This window comes from Vollenhovia emeryi, unplaced genomic scaffold (assembly GCF_000949405.1).
Source record: "Vollenhovia emeryi isolate VEMERY1.0 unplaced genomic scaffold, V.emery_V1.0 DF939159.1, whole genome shotgun sequence".
Lineage (NCBI taxonomy): Eukaryota > Metazoa > Arthropoda > Insecta > Hymenoptera > Formicidae > Vollenhovia > Vollenhovia emeryi.
This window is the reverse complement of record NW_011967207.1, coordinates 900,435-923,131: the sequence shown is the minus strand read 5'-3', so window position 1 is coordinate 923,131 and position 22,697 is coordinate 900,435. Positions and strand designations below refer to the sequence as shown.

The window sequence follows — 22,697 nt, the reverse complement described above, 5'->3', positions numbered from 1 at the left end:
GTATAATTATTTTAAAAGTGAGTTTTGACAAAAGCTTTGTATAACAGTTAATATTTTTTTTACATAATTATTTCTATGAGTGAGATTTAATTTGCGGCATCATATAAATATTTCATCTATTATCTAATATGTTCCACCTTAAAAATCGAAACACTGAATTTAATACAATATATTATTCATTTTCTTCCTCTCCTCCTTCTCCTTCCTCTCCTCCTTGTCCTTCCTCTCCTCCTTCTCCTCCTCCTTCTTCTCCTTCTCCTTCATTGCCTTGTGAAGCTTGAATAAATTGCCTCAACATCTCGAGAGGTTCACCATTAGCCTTCTCATATCCAGGTGTAGATTCTTGTACTCTCTTTAACCAGTTGGAAACGTTTTCGTATTCTCCTAAATCGAATCCAAAAACCTATATATAACATAACACATAATATACCGATTAAGTTTACAGATTTCAAAAATAATGTCTACATATCAACTGGTAATTGGCAACAAAGCAATTAAATCCAGATAAAATTATTAACAAAGGAATAAAAGTAATCTCTTGAAAATATTTACGAGAGAAAAATGCTATACCAGAGAATATATGTAATAGTTTATTGTTTTATTTTATCTTCTAAAAAGACTGATAATTTATACTGCGCCATATCGAAATTACCTCGGCTTGCGTAACGGACACGACCAAAGCAAGATCGGCGATCGTTAAATTATCTCCAGTCACGTAATCTTGTCCTTCAAGAAAATTATTCAAAGATTTGAACGCGTCTGTTAGTCTTCTATATTGCGCTGGATCATATGTATCGACTTCCTTTCTAAACACGGTCATCTACAACAAAATGTGCAACGATCGATTGTATGCAGCCACAATACGGTTTGCTTAGAAACGATGACGTGTCCACGTACGTAATAACCGTATACACTCATGAACAGAGTGCCCAGATCGAAGTATAATCGTTGATTAATTAAAGCACGTGCTTGCGGATTTCGCGGATACAGAGTGTCATCCGGGCCGTACTGATCGACCAAATAAGACATGATAGCTCGACTGAAAGACGCCATTTTTGTAAATACATATCACGATATAATTATCGCAAGAGTTTTGAGCACGTAACATGTGATTGCAATGTTTCACAAACCTTTCCGATAGCTTGAGATCGTCGTCGATCAGGAAAGGAATTGTTTTTTGCGGATTTAACTGAAAAATATAGTCACGCTCTTTGTAATATTGAGATACGTATCGCTTTTTCAGTATTTTAGTTAGCTCGCATACAAACTACGTGAAATTCGTTTGAAATGAGAAACAAAGTTCACCTCGTAATACATTAAGTTTTCATACCTCCTCGTATTCCGGTGTCAAATTCTCACCAGCCATTACGTTCAGTACTATCAACTCCACTTCGAGCCCAATTGCCTCTGCCACGAGCATGACAGCTCGGCAAGGTGGACTTGGAGGGAAATAATACAGTTGCAATGGCATACTTGGCTTTAAACAATTTGTTACTTATTGATGTATATGTTACTCGCGTAATTTGTAGTATGTCCACAATTATCTCTTTGTCAATTTCAAATTAAGTAAAGTACTCGTTTCGCGAAAACAAATGCACTTGTGCAGTTGCAGATTCGTACGAAGACTGAACAGTTCTGGACTGTAACTTCTCATCGAATCGATATACCGACATATATTTAAATGCGACTGCCATAGCTTTGGCCTTTATTAGAGTTTTATTAGAGACAGGCGCGAATAGATAACGGGAGAGATAGATAGATAAATACAGCGTTACTCGTGTCTTTTTAAGGTTTACAAGTGCTCTAAATATTATTAATAGTTGTGAAATATAGTTCAGACGAGACAAAAAAGACAAGAATTGTACTTAACTCAAAAAATATTAAAAGTAACTCGAAACATTACGTGATATTAACGGATATAACAGTCTCGCTATTTTATGTGCATATGTTTGAATATTATTGGACTGCTATTTTTACATAATCTAATTCTTGTAGTATCTGTCGTATTTCTGTAATTACCGACTAAATATGACGGATGTATTATAAGTACAGACTCTTATACTGTAATTATTGTTATCATTATCTGCTATTTAAAGAGCAGAATCACATGAACATCGAAATTAAGGCACGATAATTAGTGGCAAATTACGCGCGTAATGAGAACGAATGAGCTCGCCATTCAAAAGACTCGTTAACATCGAATCTTTGAACCAGGGTTTAATTCTACGAAGGGCGGGATGCGGGAATAAAAATCGAATATATAGAAAAGATGTTAGTTTCATTTTGATAAATTAAAAAAAATACTTGCGCTTGAAAAATATTACGTGACACTTTTAATTTTAGGAATTATTGTGACATTTTAAGTTGCTTTAAGGGCATTAGTTAGCAAAATTTTTTCGCATTAATATATTTAAAATGGCGACATTTAGATATCATGCGTAGTCGTTATGAAATCTTCAGAGAACTAGCAAAACAGTATACACGTTCAACGCGCACCGCTCCTGATTCACAGAGCTCATTCGTTAGCTTTAAATTACTCTCATTTAAAAACTACTGTTCGGATGGAATTTTACCACAGGAAAAAGTTGTTGTTTCTAGTACAAAGCATTGTGCATTCTATGTGCGCGAATTCTAGAATACCTTACACATGTATGTATATGAAAATACACACGTTATATATGTATACATGAAGTATATAATGGAATAAGTGGACAGGACTTTTTATTTGAATAATTATATTAAATATTAATTAGTTTTACGCAACTTACAAAATGCTTTGCATATATATGACACAACTTTGCGATGGTCGATAAGATGGAATTTACCTGTTAACAAGATTTCAAGTGGAAAGAGGAAGATTTCGGTCTGGTCTCGTGGAAACTTTTTGTTCGCGACAAAGCCATGCTGCGAGCTAGGTCAAGATTCTCCAAAGGCAAAGCGTTCATGGAAACTATGCTAAAAGTTTTCCCGTTGTTAAGTGACCAGCAGAGGTGAGAATTTCCAACTTTACGTCCGTGAAATTTGCGGGGAGTATATATTATCCCGTAATATTTTAATAACAACTTTCGTCAAATATTATAACACGTAAAGAGATGACTGATGAAATAGAGTATTAACTAAACTCCAATATGTATCATATAAAGTACAAGTTTTATGCTATCTGCAATTGAATATTGTTTACAATTAAAATGAGTTTTCATACACACAATTATTGTCTGTTGTATTAATATTTTGTGCATTTCAGAAAAGAAACCCATAATAATAATGCTGAAATTATTGTTATTTTTAATTTCGTCAAACATTTCCTCCTTATAGTTTTCGTACCGTACCGTACCGTAGTTTTAAGTCTATTAATTAATTTATGTGTTAAAATTAATTAGTAATAATACAATAGAATGATATTTTAATATTTTCCACAATCAAATTTTCAATTCTATTCTCCTTCATATTTAATTCTTCTCATTGCAAGTATATATATTTGTACCTATATAATATATATATATATATATATATATATATATATATATATATATATATATATACATACAAATTACATACTATAATATATATTTTAAAATTAGCGCTCTCTTCCTTCATCTGTAATTTATTTGTGCAAAATTGAAATTTATAACATATAAAAATATTGCAAGACAAATAGTAATGTGAACATTGAAGCACCAATGTGTATGACACAACTATTAAATATGTGCCACAAAATCACTTCTTTTTTCTAAGGTTGTCGACGAAATCTTTGAATGCTTTCATACTGGGGGTTTCGATTTCAGCGTACTTAGGAGCCTCGGCTTGGATCTTGGGGAACCATCTCAGAATGTTCTTATATTTACTCAAGTCGTGGTCCACAAGCTGCAAGAAGAAAAATGTTAACGTGTAAACTGTAAATTCGAGGTTATTTTCGTTATAATTTACAAAACTATTTGATATATTTGATTTTATCCACTTGTAATCAATATGCGTTGTACAATACAAAGTATATTGCGAAAGTCTGTAAAAGTAGAAAAATTTACTTAAAATTAACAAAAACTGCAAATGATAATACCAATGTTTGCTTAAAAGGAAACTAGCGCTTCTTTAGATTTTAAAAATATTTCTCTCTTTTTTTCACGCACACACTTTGCTAATTTTGTTGAGAATTTTAAATGAACTGGTAATATAAAATCGGTGTATTTACGTGAGACCAATTTCCTACCTTAAAGTTAGAAATGGTGACGACCAAGGTAAGATCAGCGAGAGTTAGAGTTTTCCCTGCCACATAATTTTCCCCTTCTAGGAATTTATCCAAGAAGCACAAGGCATTGTTTATCTTATCGAGTTTTGCTTGCTCCGGAGTGACGCCGGAAAATATCAGCGTATACTGCAATTAACATTCATATATACAGCCATTAACTCCATCAACCATTACGTATTAAGTATAATTTGCGAGGTATTACACGATCCAAGAATAACTTACATAATAATCGGCGAACGATTGGTACAGAGTTCCCATGTCGAAGTACATTCTCTGATCAACCAAGGCTCGTTTTTTCGGATCTTTCGGGTAAAGACAGTCGTTCTTGCTGTATTGATTAGCCAGGTAGGTCATAATTGCGCGGCTGCAAATCGGTACAAGCGCGTAGATCATTAATATCATAATAACCGACACTAATTTTACCATAGAATTTGTAAAAGTCAGCATACATATCTGATATGTGTAAAAATTGGACTCGCAACACTTAATCAAATGTTAAGATAAAAAGATTAAAAGATACGTACCTTTCCCACAAATATAGGCCGTTGTCGTCCAGTGTAGGTACTGTATGTTGTGGGTTCATCTATATTTAAGACAATATACAAATGACAATTATTTCAAATTACTTTATAATATATTTGCAATTAGAATGTACTTTCGTTCGATAGCATTTAATCATAAGAACTCGGGGAAGAAGTGAAAATAGGAGAAGAGTGAAAACACAAAATTTATTTGTGCCTTTTTAATATTAAAAAGTATGGTTGTTAAGGAAAACACTTTTGTGTGAAGAATTTCTAGTTTTAGCTAAAAATTACTGTATGTGTCTTTCCGGCAGTAATAATGGCACTGTTATTGCAAAGTAACTTTATGTATAGAAAAAAATTGGTATCAGGAGAAAAATAAAACGCACGTAAACAGAATGTTTAAAACTTTCGTTGTATAAAACATTTTGTTATTTATATAAAATGTTTTTGTACTTTTTAACATTTTCTGTAATAAGAATATTAAAAACGGTAGTAAATAAATAGTCAATAAATATGTTTGCGCAACATAAATATCGCAATCTATTTTGAAAAAAAGTATTCAAGCAACTAAAACTTCCCGAATTTTTCCCCAAAATATTAATTAAAGAGAAATAGCATAACGCTAATAGATTATTTCTAAAAACTTCGGAATGCTGTTTCTATTCTCGTGTCTTTGATTTAAGAATAATTTAGGGCCTGAGCAGAATGGCTGTCTTGTACTCTTTTTATGTTTTAAATCTTTGTCTTAAAGTAATGCACAATAACTGTCTTGTGTCTTAAGAATACAAGATAGCCATTCCGCTCAGGCCCTTACTTTGCGAATCCTCTGACGTTTACGTCCCTAAATTCTTCATTTTTGTAGCAATTCTCATTACAAACCTTAACAAATTCGGGTTTCAGGTGCTCGCCGCCCATGAGGTCAGTGTTCTTCAGGTTTAGATCCACCCCTATGGCCGCCGCTGCCAAGCGCACGGCCCGACATGGCGCACTTCCGGCAACTTGGTAAAGATCGATGGGCATCTTGAAATCTGCGAAAACGCGCGACGCGCTATTAATGAAGTGACCAGTGTGATCGATCGCACGTCAGGCATTCGGGAGTATTCGAGCGGCCAAAGTAGTAAAACTATTTTCGACGAGAAACGAGAGCTTTCCATATTCAAAGGACCAACTGATTATCCGTACGCGATCGAGAAGCAGAAAGAAACGACAAAGAGTAACTATATACTATCCCAGGCGCACTAATCTGGCGATATTATCTCGAACGGATCTAATTTAAGGCACATAAATTTGCATTATCAATTAGTCTAGAGCAGAGTCGTCGGTGATAGGCCGTAAGTTAAATGAACCGGTGCGCCGTGGCTTTAAACATTCAACTGTGCACTGGGCAGACGTGGAAAATGATTCCGCAAGTTTTCCACATTCATAAATTATCACGTAACGAGGAACGATTTAAGCACTCGCCGAATTTCTCGCAAAGTCGACCTCGCGCACCGTGAATCACAAATATTCGCAGTCGTTGAAGCAGTCTTATCACTTTAGCAGTTTTGGCGAATTATTTGCGGCAGGTGGAGAGAAATAGAGGAGGGTGGGGGGGGGGGGAGTGAGAAATCACAACGGACCGAACCTGCAGATCGTACTCTCTGGAGGCGTAGCGAGATTATGGCAGACTGTGTAAGCAGCTTGCTTGTGCGAGCTATTTATAAAGACCGCGTAGCACGGGACAGCCTGTGTATTGCACGCACGCAAGAGTGAGATCGATTGTGCGTCGAGGGTTCTCAATATTTACGAGTCATCACTGACGTAGCCGCCTTTTCCTATCCTAATCGCCGCGACTTTCTCGATCGCTCGCAAAATGTCCCATTTGCATAATAGCGATAAAAATTCCCTCGAGCAAGCGAGGTATATGCATTATTAAGAGATCGGGCGTGCAACGGTGGCGAGCAACGATACTCTACTTCGCGCGGAATCGGCCTCGCTGACCGTACAATTGCTCCCGCCTATGATATCGTTACGCTTATCTTACTGTGCATTTTTGCTGTTCGGTTAACGAAACTTTACGTGAATTTATTATAATTAATTCTTCGAGTATCAGAATGCGGAATGTTACATTCGCAAAATATCCATTCGCATCATTAAAAAAAAAGTACTGCTGATAACCTTGCGAGAGTTCTGACGAGGAAGCTCGAACACTCGTGAACTTAATCAGTGATTTAATCTGCGATTCGATATCAGCGTTTTTCATGCATTAGTCTTTTACCGGCTAACTGGCGCTAGTTAGCTCCAGCGTGCCGATGATTCGTCGCCGTACAAAAAGGAAGAAAACTTGCTAATCACGCTCTTCTTTACACATCATGAAGTAACTTGAAAGTTTCAGCATTGCCGCTGTTAGGCCACTGATTCAGCAAGATTTGTATCGTCAGCGGAAAAAATGATGTTAATCTCGTCCACGCCTACTACTCGCTAATACAGCATTAGCTCCTTAACGGATGACATATCTTATTTTTCGCGAATAATTGTTTCATTATAAATAACGTGGTTTCAGTAAGCGACTTTCTTCTTTAAACATTTAACTCTCGGACATTGACCTAACTGTTTATTTAAAGTTTTCGGAAGATGAAGATAATTGTAGCTCCCTCTTCCTCCTTTTTTCTGGACAGGAATTTTCTCAAGCCTGCAATAAGTTTACGAAACAGCGAAACACAATGTTGCGGACGGAGTGCTTCTTCTTCCAAGAGTTACGTAAGTTTCAGAGTCGTTTATTTATACAGGATCTCGTCTTCCGGAGAAGCCGACGTTAGACAACCACTTGATAGAGCAAGTGAAAGCATTGGTCCGAGCGTCTGTTTGACCTTGAGCTTCAAGGTTTCGCCTCACTGATAACATGCGTTCTATGTGTTGTGCGTAGCATCGCGCGAACGGGAACGAAGTATTCGAAGATTGCAGTTATAATACTGAAAGCGAAGGAGACGAAATTAAGCGAAAATCGTCTAGTTTTAATCGACCAAGTGTGAGAAATAAGCAATGGACGATGTCAGACTTTGTAGCACAAACAAAATCTCACCAAAAAACTTGTATTCTCGAAATATATACTTTACAAATCCTCTTAATAGATATACTTAATGAAGACGAATTTCCTTCTTAACAATATGTTTTTTTGGAATATTTTCTTAAATTAAGAATATATTCTTAATATCAAAGAATAATAGAAGGAGCTCAGAGCCTGAACAAGGTTGTAATGTCCGATAAAATTACTTTATTTTATTATTAATTGTATTTATTATTTTTTGTTATACTCGTAATACAATATCAAGAATTATTTGACGCCAGCAGATAAATAACCACGATTAAGCAGTTGATCGACCATGACTGACGATGTATTTTTAACACAGAAAATCGCATATATACATTTGCTATTAAAATACAGTAATTTTTTCGACCATTACAACCTTTGTATATGTATATGCAATTTTCTGTGTTAAAAATACATCGTCAGTGATGGTCGATCAACTAATTAATCGTGGTTACTTATCTGCTGGCGTCAAATAATTCTTGATATTATATAACGAGTATAACGAAAAAATAATAAAATTAAGTAATTTTATCGGACATTACAACCTTGTTCAGGCTCTGAGCCCCTTCTATTATTCTTTGATTTTATCATTCGAGCCATTGTTATTTATATTATATTCTTAACATTAAAGCCAACGGCACACGATACTAGTTTTCCCATAACTGGATGCTTACGAGAACCAATCAGGATTTAGCCTTAAGTCACCTGATCTAAAACGCTGCAGCCTTATTGGTTCCCCTACGCAATCCAGTAGGAAAAATAGTATCGTGTGCCGTTGGCTTTAGAATGTATTCTTAATTCGCAACAACTTTAGTGATGGAACTTTCCACAAGCGCGATGTCCGCCGCGCAGTGCGTTTCGGTACGTGTAACGCCTGTTTCATCACGTTTCGGGTGTTGCTTGTAACTGCTGTGTATTCTGACTCAAATATGGTAATGGATGAGGAAGTGGTTGAGTGGTTGGAAAAAGAAGACTTAAGGACATATTTATGAGCAAGTATTTGAAAAATAAAATAGAATGGCCCATGAATCGTGTTAACTTTCCTGACAGAATCTCTCATCCATTACTGATTACAGAAAATAACGAAGGCAAGCATCAACTAATAATTAAAGAAGTAGCTACAGCCATAACTTGTCGAAAACAATCTATTTAGCTATGCTGTATTTATCTGTACTGTAATAAACAGTAAATGTTTTGTGGGACTGTTTTTGTTATGATTAATGATCGCAAATATTAGATAACATTTTATAGGAAAATGTATCATTTAGCGTATATTCTTATATATTAAGAATATCCGATAAGAATATTCTGTTTAGAAGATTTCTCTCTTAAATTAAGACAAGTCTTTTAGCGCTTATTTTAGAGTAAAAGATTATAAAAGTAAGTGAAATATTCTTAAGATGAGAATATAATTTTATCGGTGCTCCTTTATTTAATTTTTAACAAACTTTACGTATTTCCTTTGAGAAATGGATACTAAAATACTTCGGTTCGTTAAAATGGGCCTCTTTATTTTAATATTTGCTAAAGAAACCCGGCAAATAATTAATAATAGAACGGTATTCCAGGATGGAGTTATATATATGTATGCGTATGTGACATATTAAATTATTTTTTCAATTATATGTATAACGCTTTAGCACACGTGCATTATTGCGCACTAACACTTTTTTTCTGTAATAATTCTTTTACGAATCATACACAAAGAAAAAAGTGTTTCAATTATGTTGATGTCGACTATAGTTACGACAACGAGTGTATGATCGATTACCATATGAGTGTTGCACACTTCTTTCTAGAGCTAAGTTAACGTTATTGTTCCCACGCAAACGCGTGGCGTGGCATTAAGAAACGAAGTAGGTACAATTTCGAGCTGCGTATCCAAGAGACTTGACTTGCTCAAAACCGGATGGGTGATTTTAATCGCCCGTGGTTGACCGACCAACAACTCCGGAAGAACGCGAGAAGCATTATCGCGTAAGTAGCTCCATCGAATTATTAGCCAGTTGCGGTTCGGCCGACGTTTAAAGTTTTAACGCAATTATACTTGGAAATTTCCTACAAAGCAAATTAATTCGCCGCGAAACTAACTAGCATAAAGCGATTAAGTTAATAACGCCGATAGATTATCACATAAACGGTTGGATCGGGTTCATTCGTTAAAAGTTTTCTCCACATTGCGATATTAAAATTAGATCTCGCTATATGCCTTCACCAATATAGATGATCTCATCATTAATTAATTAAATTTAGTTGATAAATTACATAATGAGAAAAATTGAAACGTATGCGTCAGAAATGTATGATTTTATTATTTTAATGTTTGCATTTTTTGTAGGTGCGCTGGTATGTTATTTGAAAAAATACAGTTATAAGAGAATAAAATTTCTAGAAACCTTACCCTTTTTTCCTATAATTTCTTTCTCTTCTGAAAAAGTGCACTGTACCTAGAATGACCTTCTATAGACCATTCTCTTAAGCACCGGTTAAAGTTAAGTGGATTTTAACTAGTTTCGTAACAGAAAATATGTGGATGCGTGTTCTTAAGTATGCCAATATTGCTAGGCAAGTTGGGAAGCATTGTTCTGAAAATTTATTTTGCCAGAATTAAGTATCACTTAATATATAATTGAAAAACATAACGTTCATGTATGTCCTAACCTAAAGTATAATGTCGTGAATGTAAAATATGAAATTAATATAATAATTATGAGTTTAATTGTAGACAAATTATAAAAATGTGATATTAAATATATTTATATCGCATAAAACAATATTTCCGTACGCTTATAATAACCTATAGATTAATCTGATTAAGATGTATTATTTTTCTAAATCTTATAAAATTATAAATATAAATATTAGGAGAGAGTTCCTAGGGAAGGTAAAATCGCCTCGACATCATTCGTCAACATGAGCTGCAACAAATGTGGCAATAGTTTCTTGCGGCCTTAGAACTGTGTTATGGCTGTGAAACGCATTCCCGCCTCGTCATCGTCACACACTGGTTGCTCATGCTGGTTGCGTAATTGTTCGCAATAATGTTAGCAAGGCCAACCAATACACGAACACACTCCAGAGTAGCAATGTCAGCGGAGATAAACGATTAAATGATACACGCACGAAACGTCAATCTACGACGATATCCAGGGTCGCTGGGAAATCAAATAATGTATAGCACTCTTTTTAGATATTGTCGGGCACAATAATGTATATACCGTTTCATCGGCCCTGAGGATACGTGTAAATAAATGAAGTAACGAATGACAAAGATGTCGCTACTGAAGATAAGATAAAGTAACGAAAATAAGATAAAGTTACGAAAATAAGATAAAATATGGTAATAAGGTGAAATGCCGAATATTTTTTCTAACAGCATTTTTATCGCTATTGTGATACTGTTGCTATGTAATTAGAGTCAAACAGATAGTTTCTTCAAACAGATAGTAAAAATAATGTAGTGTTTATCTATTATACGTAGTCACATACACTTCCCAGCAAATAACGCAAATGTCCACGTTTGTTCCGTGCTACAAGCACGATTTTTTGGCATTACTTTGTGCTACGTCCGTAAGTATCCGTTCTCCTTTATTTTTTCTCCGTTTGGACGCGCGATAGAAAAAGAGGAAACGGACTTATTCCTTTTTCTTATGCATCTCGCTCTTTCATTATCTATAGCTATAGGCTATAGTGTTCACAACGTGCTATAAATATAGGTAAAGTCGAACTGTGATCTCTAATAGAAGTATTATTTTTTTCCACTTTTGACCCTGCATATATTCTATAAGATTTTCTACAAGCTCCATTAGCTTTGTAGCTCTTTAGCTCTATCGTCTTTTCGCTCATCGCTCTTTCTCTCTTGCTCTACAGTGCCGCATAGCTTATATAGAGATACAGCGTAAAGCTAGCGCTACACTATGCGCAATTCGTGATTTGCATATTCGTGAATAGCGCGGAGGAAAAATTTCTGCGCAATTCGCCATTCGCAGTGATTCGCTAGCCAAGCGGTTTATTGACGAAAACAGTGGTTTTCTGACCGATATTGAAACTGGACTAATTGCAGACTTATGATACAAGTCCTGTAATAACAGGTAAAGGTTAAAATTTGTCCAAATTAACACGAACGCAACGACAAATGACAAATTACAAATGATATCCTGCGAATCATGAATAGCGTGGTAAGTAATAACGAATGTCCAACGAATCTCTGCGAATCACGAATCGCGCATAGTGTGGCGCTGGCTTAACAGAGCACTTTTGTAAAATATACCCCTTAGGCTTCTCTCTGTTGGAAATCAATAACGATCGCTTCAGGCTTTTGTTTCGACGATTGTTATCTGTCTCGCTGCTCCTAACACGCGTTTGAGAAAAGTAACACGTTTCGTGCATCTCAAAACTTTTATGCTTCGCATGACTGGTCGTTATGCCGTAATTAAGAAAATGAAGTGTAATGATGACAAGGCTAGGTATAGCAGCGTCGTTGACTTTATGTAATTCGCAGCTCGACGTTGCCATTATATTCTTTCAACGTTTGCGCTGAATGAATATGATTCATGTTAGCTTTATAATTTTCACCGTGAGCTTACCATTCACGCGAGCAAGCGTGGCTCTAATGTTAACGAGAGTTGAAGTATTGAGGAATATAAAAAGTACATGTCATTTTTATCACATAATTAATTTCTATGGATGCACATATCTTTTTCAAATGCTGAAGTGAACAATTCTGCAACACCTAAGTTTTCTTTCCTATTTGTATGTTAATGTTGTTAGCTAATATTAATGTTGGCACCATTGTATATCACTGCTCTTTTTTTTAGGTAACAAAAATAAAGATCGACGCTGTGCCATAAAGAATGTGCATAGAAATGTGCCTCGGTTTATTCATTCTTACAAAAATACCATCTAGTCATAATCTTGACGGATCTACATGAAAGATATACATATCTTTAGGTTTAAATATATATTTGAGTAAATTTATTTAAATCTGTGTGCAGAGAGAGATTAGATGTCGCAAAGATATAACGCATAGCTCTATGGTAAACATAAAGAATTTGCTAGATAAGCTAAATGTGTAGCAACAACGCTGTGAATGTACGTACATTTATTATAACAGAGCCGTTGAAACGGTGGAAAAACGCGATGGTAAAAAGTGAATTTTAAATTCTATAAGGTATAATAATGAGATTCCATGTCTAATCTCGATCTCAGGTAAACGAGTTACTATCGATCCTCCGCTTTAGGCGTGCACAAATATCCATATCCACGTTAACTAGATTCTTGCAGGTTCGCGTGGTACATCTCGGTAAACGCTTTAACACCCATAGCGTGCACTTCCTCGAACCCGAATCTCTCCAGGTTTTCCTTGCAACGATCGTAATACGCGGCAACGTTATCGTAACGGCCGATGTCGAAGTCGCAGCACTGCAATCGAGAAATCGGCCTCGGTGTATTTGCGTACGACTATCCGATATAAAGACATACACCGCCAAAGAGAGACTCACCAGTGCCGTGCAGATAGTCGTGCTGATAGTGAAATCGGCGATGGTCAGGTTATCACCGGCCACGAATTCCTTACCGTCGAGGAGAGCGTTGAGCACCTCGAACGATTTCTCCACTCGAGCCAGATCTGCCTCGTTAACTGAATTGGCTAGACCTCCTATTACTGGCATCTAAACGATGACAATTTTACCCGTCGTATCTCGTGTATCAACAAATAATACCAACAAAAAGAGATTTGTGCCAATACAATAGAATTCGGAGCGTGCTAGAAGCAAGAGATACGTTTTTAATCGTAATGGAACTTTTTAATCGCACGACAGAAAATAATTGATACGGCTGAAAAATGACAAGGGCAAATCAATTTGATTAAGAACGGGAATTTTATTAACGACGGTAATTAGAAATCGCAGGCCCCATTGTAATTTGTAAATCGTGATTAAAAAAATGTTTTAAGCAAACACCAATACGTACGTAACATTTGAAATAAGTGGAAAACAGACTGCAGTCGAAATACATCATTTGATCGACCACCGCCCTTTCTTTCGGATCTTTCGGATAAAGGGAGTCATTTCTTGCGTATTTGCTGACTAAATACGCCAGAATAGGACGACTGTAACAAGTGGTTGATTATATACTAGAATGTTATAGAAGATTATAGACTGTGAACCGCTCACGTACCTTTCGCACAAAATAAAACCGTTATCGTCGATGGCCGGTACTGTATGTTGCGGATTAATCTAAAATGGAATAAAATCTAAATAGCCTCGGAAGCCTTCAAATGGGATTTTGCTGTTTACTCGACGCTTGTTTACAAAATGCCGAACTGTATTTATACGCTAAAAATGGCTAAATCTATGCGAAAACAAGAACAATGCAAACTGGAAAAACCTTTAAATATTCCGGCGTCAAATGCTCCCCGCTCGCCATATTTACGAGCTTGAAGTTAAGGTGAATGCCTAGTGCTTTTGCGAGTAGTATAATAGTGCGACAGGGTGGACTTGGCGGAAAGTAATAACAATCAATCGGCATCTTGCTGCTTCCTCGCTACTTCTCCTGTTGTTTTCGCTATTTTTTCGGGTCTCTCTCCCCTCACGTTTCTTCCTCTCCCGTTTCAGATTTTTATACTGCAACTTCAACTAAAGAAAAACTTTTCAAATTTGTAGACCGTAAATCTACATCTATGTGCACCGCCGCTGCGAATCTCCATCGCGCCTAGTTTTGCAGCAGGGCGAGATATTTTTATAGGCAACTTTCCCGATCATTTTTGCACGAGACACGTGCGCGTAATTTTCGACACGAGTAAATGCAATTTATTACAGACAAAAATACAAAGTAAAGGAAGAGGTAATTAAGACTCAAAGCCAACGGTACGCGATACTATTTTTCCTACCGGATTGCTTACGAGAATCAAAAAGGATACAGAGTTTTAGATCAGGTGACTTCAGACTAAACCCTGATTGGCTCTCGTAAGCAATCCAGTAAGAAAAATAGTATCGTGTGCTGTCAGCTTAAGCAGAGAAAAGTGTCATGTTTGATTGAGCTGGATTTTAGTCTAATAATAGTCTAATAATAATAAAAATAGTCTAATAATATGTGCTTGCGTGAATTTTGCGTGTACACTTTTTCCAACTCAGCAGTCCGATAATTTTTCGGGTCTTAAAGCGCAACTTTTCATTGGAAGAGATAAGTCCATATTTCGCCAAGTCGAAGCCGCGAAAATGAGTTTGCTGAAGTGTTGAAATAATAACGAAGCCGAGCGTAAAATAAGATGACGGTGGTTAAACAATGTGCGGAAAATTAAATTTTCTGTCGTAAAAGACTAAGTTTATTATAAACGTTCTTTACTCATTTTGGGGCATTAAATTAAGCGTTAATAGTGCAAGGAAGTATTTGCGGTACGTAAATAACATGAATAGTTACGTCTCGCGAGAGCGCGGCAATCGCTCCGTTCCAATTACCGTTAATGCAGTAATTCCGCTAATTAATGCATCGTTTAAATGGCTTTCAAATGTGGTCCTTACCTGTGACCCCGCTCAAACTCGACCGATTGATACGAATCGATGGTACTCGCGACCGTGAGACATCAGCTTAATTAATTGGCTTATCGTTCATTGGGTCGGTACATACCGGGAATATGTCACTCATCGGCTCTGTCAATGGCAGGTAGGCAGTTAATTGTAAAGAACTACGTGTGCAAAAGTACAAGAAAATGCGCGCGCACGAGCGATTCGCAAAGTTGCCATAGCAATAGCGTACCGCCAAACAAAACCGCGAAACTCCAACGTTGACATTATCCGTTACGATCGAAAGTTCCCGGTAAGGCCGATCGATCGGTTAATAAAAACAGGAAAGACGCCCATTCTAAATGGAACGCGCTGTACTGGCGCAACGCATATGTAAATGAAGCGGCGGGAAACATGTCGAAAGACACGGTCTTTCGTTCGAATTTTGCCCAAATATTTTATTCAAAGGTAGAGCGATTGGTCAAATATTTTGCTTCGGAAGGAGTTAAAATTTCATGCATCATGCGTGTGTACGTATATGCGATGTATTCCGACACATTTCGCCCATATAACTTTCATCCTTGTCTCATAAAATGATTCATAGATCGGGTCATTTGTTTCGAGCCTAGTATACGGGATATATCGCCTCTGCACGAGAAAAGTGACACAAGTCAAAAATGGCAATTTTACAGGAGAACGATTTTAAACTTTCAATCTGCTTGCAAATCGCGCACAGTTACGGCCACGCCGGCACAATGGTCGGGCTAAATTGTTTTCATCCTTTTCCTCTCCTTGCCCCGATAGATCTTTCTCCATAATGTGAGATTCGTGTTTTTCTTTTAAACGTTCTTTCCCTCTCTTTACCATCGCTATTTTTAAACGAAACACAATCTTCGCACTGGTCCTTTTTCGCGCGAAACTTTTGTAACTGCTCTTACGGCGCTTTTCTCAACAAAAGTGTATGCGTTCTTGAGTCGTTCAATTATAGGAATGCGAAGGCACGTTTTTTTCGACTCGCGCCCCTTTTCTGCTGGCAAAAAGTCCAGGCGATGCGTAAAGGAAAGTCTCCTATTATGAAATAGGCTTCTGACGCGAGATAGCAAGTGTTCAACGTCCAAATTCAATCACGTGGCGAGAGAAATGGCGTATGGCGCAGAGAAATCTACGCTGCTTAGTAAACAAATAAATGAAAGGATCCGAGTTGAAATCCACGGAATCTCCTGAAGAAAAGTGGCAACCTCCGAGAGTATCCTGCCACACACACCCTGTCAGGGGTGTAGCTCTTCGGATTGGAGGTTTCCTTCGGCAAGGTTAGCAGCTTACCGAAGATGAAGTGAAACTAAATGCTCAATGTACCAGAACGAACTGGATAAAACGGGCTTTAAGCCTAATACACGAGGAAGAAGAAGCAAATTAATCATAAATCTTTTTTGCGACAATCACATGATCTAGCAATAAATTTTCCGCTAAACAGTTTTCGCTTCACGAGCAATATATTCACGGTGGAACCAATAGGTGACGCTTGCTAATTTAACAGAAACCCCGCTATTTCGTAATAGGGGACTTTCCTCTACGTTTCGCGCGAGAATAAATCTCCCCCGGCGAAATATATCTCTACGGGCAGTCGGCGATCAACTTCTGCAATCGAGGATCGTTCTCGGGCACACAGCGAGTCGTTACGTTGATCGGCAATTATGTCGGGCGTTACCGTTGACCGTTAGGCGGGTTCCTTAATTCCCCGTGCGCGGAAGTGGTGATTTCGGTGCAACGTCGACGGGGGGTGGTTTTACGACGCGCCGTATTAACGACGTGTTCCCGCAATTCTCACGGTTTTGTTTGCGCCGCGCCGTTCGTCTCAATAAATTTCTTTCGTTATCGTCCGGACCGGGGGACGCCGGTGTCCGCCGCCGACCTCATTCCCGAGAACGAATTCCCGCGTACGCGTACGCGATACAATTTTAATTGGTCCCGGCAAACACGAGCTGCTCGCGGGGGATGAATGGGAAGATCGGGGACGGTGTGTGTCGCCGCGGCGTGCGCTAATTCAATGACGCGCGCGCAGACGCCGCTAATTGCCTCGGTTTAGTTCCGGCGGCAATTTGCGGCGGACACGGCGCTCTATTGACCGACACGAAAGAAACCGGAGTGGATTCGATCGGACGTGACACGGGACGCGAGGCGCGATCAACTGTATTCCCGGCAACCGGATGTGACCGGCCGACGGTACCTGGCGCGACTTCCGCGGTCGATAGCGCGCGCGGTCGATTCGGAATCAGGCCGAGTCAATACGCCGCGAGAATCTTATCGCGTTCAAAGACGCGAGCCGCGACTTCCTCCGCAGGTCGGCTCGATTGCGTTCGCTATCGAGAAAACGCCTAGGGGAAAAAAAACCGTCGTATTTCTACCGCAGGGACTTCTAACTGCACGAGACTCCCAATTCTCACCGCCGCCTCCCGGCACATTTCGCATTTTCACGCGCGGAGTTTCTCGTTCCCGTCCAACTCTCGCGCGTCGCGCTCGAGAAGAAAATTATACACGTCGTGGACGGCCGAGTTGTCGACCGCAGATAACGTCGCGGCGCGGGCCCGCGACGCCGGCGAGGTTGGCTCGCCGTTCGCTTGGCCGTTATCGCAGCGAGCGTCGGGCGTGTCTGTGGCGCGATTATCGATTAGCCCCGGCAAATCCACTGAGATGGAAAATGAAATAGCCGCGCGCCTCCCCCGTGCTCGGCTCATCGACGGGGCGTCAGGGAAATGCGTGATCTATCAACCCTATCGGCGTTACGCTCGCGCTTCGGGGGAAGGTTTGGCCGCGCGGCGGAACGCGCCGGCAATATGTTTTAATAATGGGGGCATAATGCGCGTAAAATGCGTCGCGCGTCGATTCGCGCGCATCCGTACGTGTCGTATGTTTTATTGGGATTATCAACGCGCGACGGGGCGGCGCGCGATCTCAATGCCGGCCGCTTCACCTCGCATCCGGGTCCAATGTGATGGCGAACCGCCGGCCCGGCGCGCATCCGTGGAAATCCGATACACTTTTGTTTACGCCACGTCTGAAATATTAAATGAGCGGCCGGAGAAACGCGCGATAATTATCGCCGCGCGACACTAAAGCGCTTGTAACGTTGACGCATCGGCCGCCCGCGCGCGTATGTTTATCCGAATTATCCCCTTATGAACGAATAATGGGAACTTGGCGCCCGGCTCGCTGCCAATATTATCCGCGCCCATAAATATCAAATTTCGAGTTCATCGAAGATGATCGAGCAATTAGGGCCAAAAATTATTGCCGCCGATGGATTAACGGGGCGTCCCGACGTCGATATTATTACGTGTACATTAGTCGACATCGTGCGGCCGCGTGACAAAGGCTCGCGGGGAGGGGGAGGGGGAGGGGGAGGACGAAATTCTCGTTCGACGCGCTCGCCGCGCGATTTAATTCACCCCTCGACCAAGTTCGCAACGACAAACAATTATGGCAACGCGCGGGCGACGCGCGAGCGCGCCCGTCGGCGAAGTTTCATTTTCACGAGCGAACAAGTACAATTCCTTTATACGCGCGTCATCTTCCCTCCCCCCGGACGTGCCGCCTGCTGGTCAACGAAGTCAAAGACGTCGAGAGAGCGGCGGGAGGGGACGTTCGAACGTCCGTCCGTTCGGCGGACGGGGCATCCCCCGGTGCCCGACGGCGTCGTCGGGTCGCGGCTATAGGTAAAAGATCAAAGCGTCAGACTTGCCGAAGACGTGTGCCGGGTGGGCGCGTCTTTGCGACGGGGAACGTCGCTTTATGCCTTTCCGACCCGTTTCGCCGTTGTCACTCGAGAAGTAGCAAAGATGTTACCAGTTTCAACGAGTTCCAAGGAGTTACCAACTGCTCCCGGCCCTCGGCCCCCTCCGCCCCGCGGTGTTAGTTCCCCGCTTGCTTTCTCGCTACGTCGCCGGGGGAATCGGTTGTTACGGGACGCGATTCCCAATGCCGGAATCATGGCTGAGCGTTGCGCCAGACCGAGAATAACGGGGACGATTTTCCCTTCTATTTAATCGCCGCTGATGCCGCCGCGGTACATTCGTGATTCGATTTACCGGCTGCGTTGTATATTTTTGATCGGTCGAATATGGACCGTTTGGGTTAATATAATTTTTCCTTTCGCTACTTTTCAACGCGACGTTCTTGTCGAATCGGTTGAAAATAAATTCCATTTTTGTTGTAAGCGCGATGCTTGCACTAGCTTTAGCCTCCTCGTCATTTCCGAACGTGTATCGATGCGCTTTTCTCGCATTTTGCACGGAGAGGAGGAAGCGGGGAGGGCCGAAGGGACACTGTGTGCACGAGTCAATGGCCGTAATTGAAGAATTGTCCTTCAACGTGAAAATGCAAACGTCATGATTAGCCGATGGGACGTTGCTTTAAGAGACTCGAGCTCTTGGAAATAATTTTCGACCGGATGGGAAACGAGAACTTCACGGACTCGCGAAAGTTATTTCATACTACTTTGATGCAGCGTGCTCCGCTCGGCGAGGCTCCCGGCTTGGCTATACAAAGACACTCGAGTTTCCAAGTTGGTGGATTACAACCAACTTCTCCCGCAATATGTAACTTATAGAATTTACAGATACTTGGGCGAAAACGGTCGAGAGCCATTAACCGTTCTCGACATGTTTCCTGGATCCGGCGAAACATACTTGCTACATAAGCCTAATCTAGACTAGTGTCAAGTCTTCATCTACGTTGCTCACGCGGACAATTCATTCGCTCGCTAGATACGCGCCGGCCAACCGACAATCACCGTTCCTGCTCATTGTATAAAATTTCCTCTTGAATACACACCCTCAGAAAGGATGTCTGTTACCGAGACAAAACATATTCTTGACGCATGTATATTTCTCACAACCTCATTTAGTGTAAAAATAAGACAATCTCAAAATAAAATCAATCATTCTTATTCTCCTCTATCGAATTAAAGAAGTTTATATATTCTTGCGTTTAGAATAAACTTTCCCTCCGTCTTACAACGCACGAAGTTGGCACCACGATATTCGACAAAAGACTATTATTTTATTCTAGATTTTAGGAATTTTCATTTAACATTAAAATATTCCTTTCTCTATAACAAATATGATTGGCGCTATATCGATCCTATTTTATGATACATTCAAGTGTAATAGCATTGAATCCGGAAATTTTTTCTGTGGGTGCATTACATCCTTGACTTTACTAGTCTTTGAAATTCTTTATAAAATAACACTTGAGCTTTAAAAAAAGATACGCGTAATATAAACACAAGGAGCTAGGTGAGTTAATAGTATCGTATACAATTTGAGGATCTCTATATATAATATAATTTCCACCTGTACATTTCAAAGAAGAAGATGGAAGGAAAAATGGTGCCATTGTCACGATTGTGATGAATGTTTAATGGAGAAATCCGAAAATGCTCTCAGTTGGATCCATGCTACAGAAGCCTAATCTAGCTTAGTGTCAAGTCTTCATCTACGTTGCTCACGCGGGCAATTTATTCGCTCGCCAAGTACACGCCGGCCAACTGACAATCACTGTCCGTTTTCATTGTGTAAAAGTTTCTCAAACACACCCTTGACTTCATTGGCTTTTAAGATATTTTATCAAATAACACTTGAGCTTTAAAAAAAGATACACGTAATATAAACCTAAAGGGCTAGTTGAGTTGATACAATTTACCGTTGAGGTAAATTCTCAATATATAATTTCCACCTGTACATTTCAAAGAAGATGAAAGGAAAGAATGGTGTCTTTCATAGCATTGTGCCTTTATCACGATCGTGATGAATTTTTAATGGAGAAATCCGAAAATGCTCTCAGTTGGATCCATGTTTGCCCAACGTGTATTTGTTCCCTCGATAGAGCCCGAACTCCGGTGTCACACGTACGGCGGAATCGGTCATCCTTCGAGATACGTATATGCGCGCGCGGATATTAACGGAGAGCGCGGGGGCCAATGGCGCTAACTCTTCGTAACGACGCGTGTAGTGGAAACGCATGTAAGCAAATGGACAAGTACAAAATACACGGGCGGGGCACAAACGAGCTCTCCTCGCCGCGGCGCTGGTTGCACGCGGTTGCGCTCATCTAAAAGCCGAATAAGCGCCTGCCGGCTAATGAGAAACAGCTAATCATACGCCGCCGCCGTGCGTATCACGTTTTATTACGTGCACACGCACGTACAATGTACGCGTGTCTGTTTCGATGCCTTGGGAAATGCTAAACGTATTAAAAACGGCCTCGCGCCTCCCCCGTTGAAACGCGTCGCGCCCGTCGTCGTAAATCACCGTCCGATATTTCGCGCGTTAACTCGTCCCGCGTCCAGGAATATATTTTATCCCTGGACCGCGTTATCCCCGCGGTTAGAGTCCGCTCCACGGTACAGCCCGTAGCGCTACCGTTATTTCCCCTCCGCTCGTATCGCGCCGTTCGTTCTGGCGAAGAAACTCCGCCGATGCCCGCGGAGTTGCGTGCGGAAAACGCGAACGAGGGAAATTTGCATAGTATTAATACGGCGTATATATAGTATATGCACATATACATATATATATGAAAGAGCGCGCGTACGATGCCCTTCTTCGTACGCCAACATTGTAATTAGCATACTCTCGCCCCTTTAGCACGGCTCCTCGCCGACAAGCGGTGACATTATCGCGCTCGTCGTCGCGCTTATCTCGAATTTTGTCGCGAACAATGGTCAAAGGTAAAAAATGTCGGCGTTGAGTCATGCAATATGTAATCCCCGGACTATTCCGGAGGAACCGGCCGTGGAAGCGCGACTGATTACCGGCGGAATATTCACGATCCCGCAGCTGTGTACATCTCCGTCGCGCACACGTGTGTACACGTTGTATATTTCACGAGAATTTGTACATGGTCGCCGTCGCCGTTTGGTTTCCTCTAATCAAACAACTGATACAATACCGCCACAGAGAGAGAGAGAGAGAGAGGAGAGAGAGAGAGAGAGAGAGAGAGAGAGAGAGAGAGAGAGAGAGAGATCCCTGCGAGCGTTCGAATATTCCTTGTACTCGCATCGTAAAGTCGGGACATCCCCGTGTAACGCATCGATACTCGCGCGAAACGCAATTTCTGTCACGCGTTCTCGCGCCCCTTTGGCCGCGGCACGGCAGAGAAAACGCGTGCTCACACAATCCGCCGGAGTAAATTCCGCTGATCCTAGTTCAATCCTCTCCTCAACTCCTTCTTTCTCTCTCCGTCTCTCCCCCGCTCTTCATCCTTCTTTCCCGGAGTTCTTTTCTCGCATGAGCAACACGCGGAAGGAGCAGATGTGCCCGCGCGCGTTCGGCAAATCCAAAAGAAAAGAGGCCAAAGTA

The 22,697-nt window shown here is 40.4% G+C and overlaps 1 protein-coding gene and 1 long non-coding RNA gene across 2 annotated transcripts; one reads left to right on the top strand and one right to left on the bottom strand.

Annotated features, from left to right (window-relative positions):
* Positions 1 to 35: 35 nt before the first annotated feature.
* On the bottom strand, positions 36 to 15,503 carry LOC105564891. The gene is made up of 17 exons (XM_012017653.1): positions 15,361 to 15,503; positions 14,228 to 14,475; positions 14,018 to 14,076; positions 13,811 to 13,949; positions 13,342 to 13,509; positions 13,108 to 13,261; positions 6,390 to 6,551; positions 5,650 to 5,798; positions 4,771 to 4,829; positions 4,469 to 4,610; positions 4,208 to 4,372; positions 3,720 to 3,864; positions 1,331 to 1,494; positions 1,131 to 1,189; positions 898 to 1,039; positions 653 to 820; positions 36 to 403 (listed from the first exon to the last, which is right to left on the bottom strand). Exons 2-17 carry the CDS (start codon positions 14,366 to 14,368, stop codon positions 173 to 175), a joined length of 2,247 nt encoding a protein of 748 aa, XP_011873043.1. The 5' UTR covers positions 14,369 to 14,475; positions 15,361 to 15,503; the 3' UTR covers positions 36 to 172.
* LOC105564839 lies at positions 8,557 to 11,078 on the top strand. The gene is made up of 3 exons (XR_001009155.1): positions 8,557 to 8,832; positions 8,917 to 9,817; positions 10,179 to 11,078. It is a non-coding gene; the product is annotated as an uncharacterized LOC105564839 (long non-coding RNA).
* Positions 15,504 to 22,697: the final 7,194 nt, after the last annotated feature.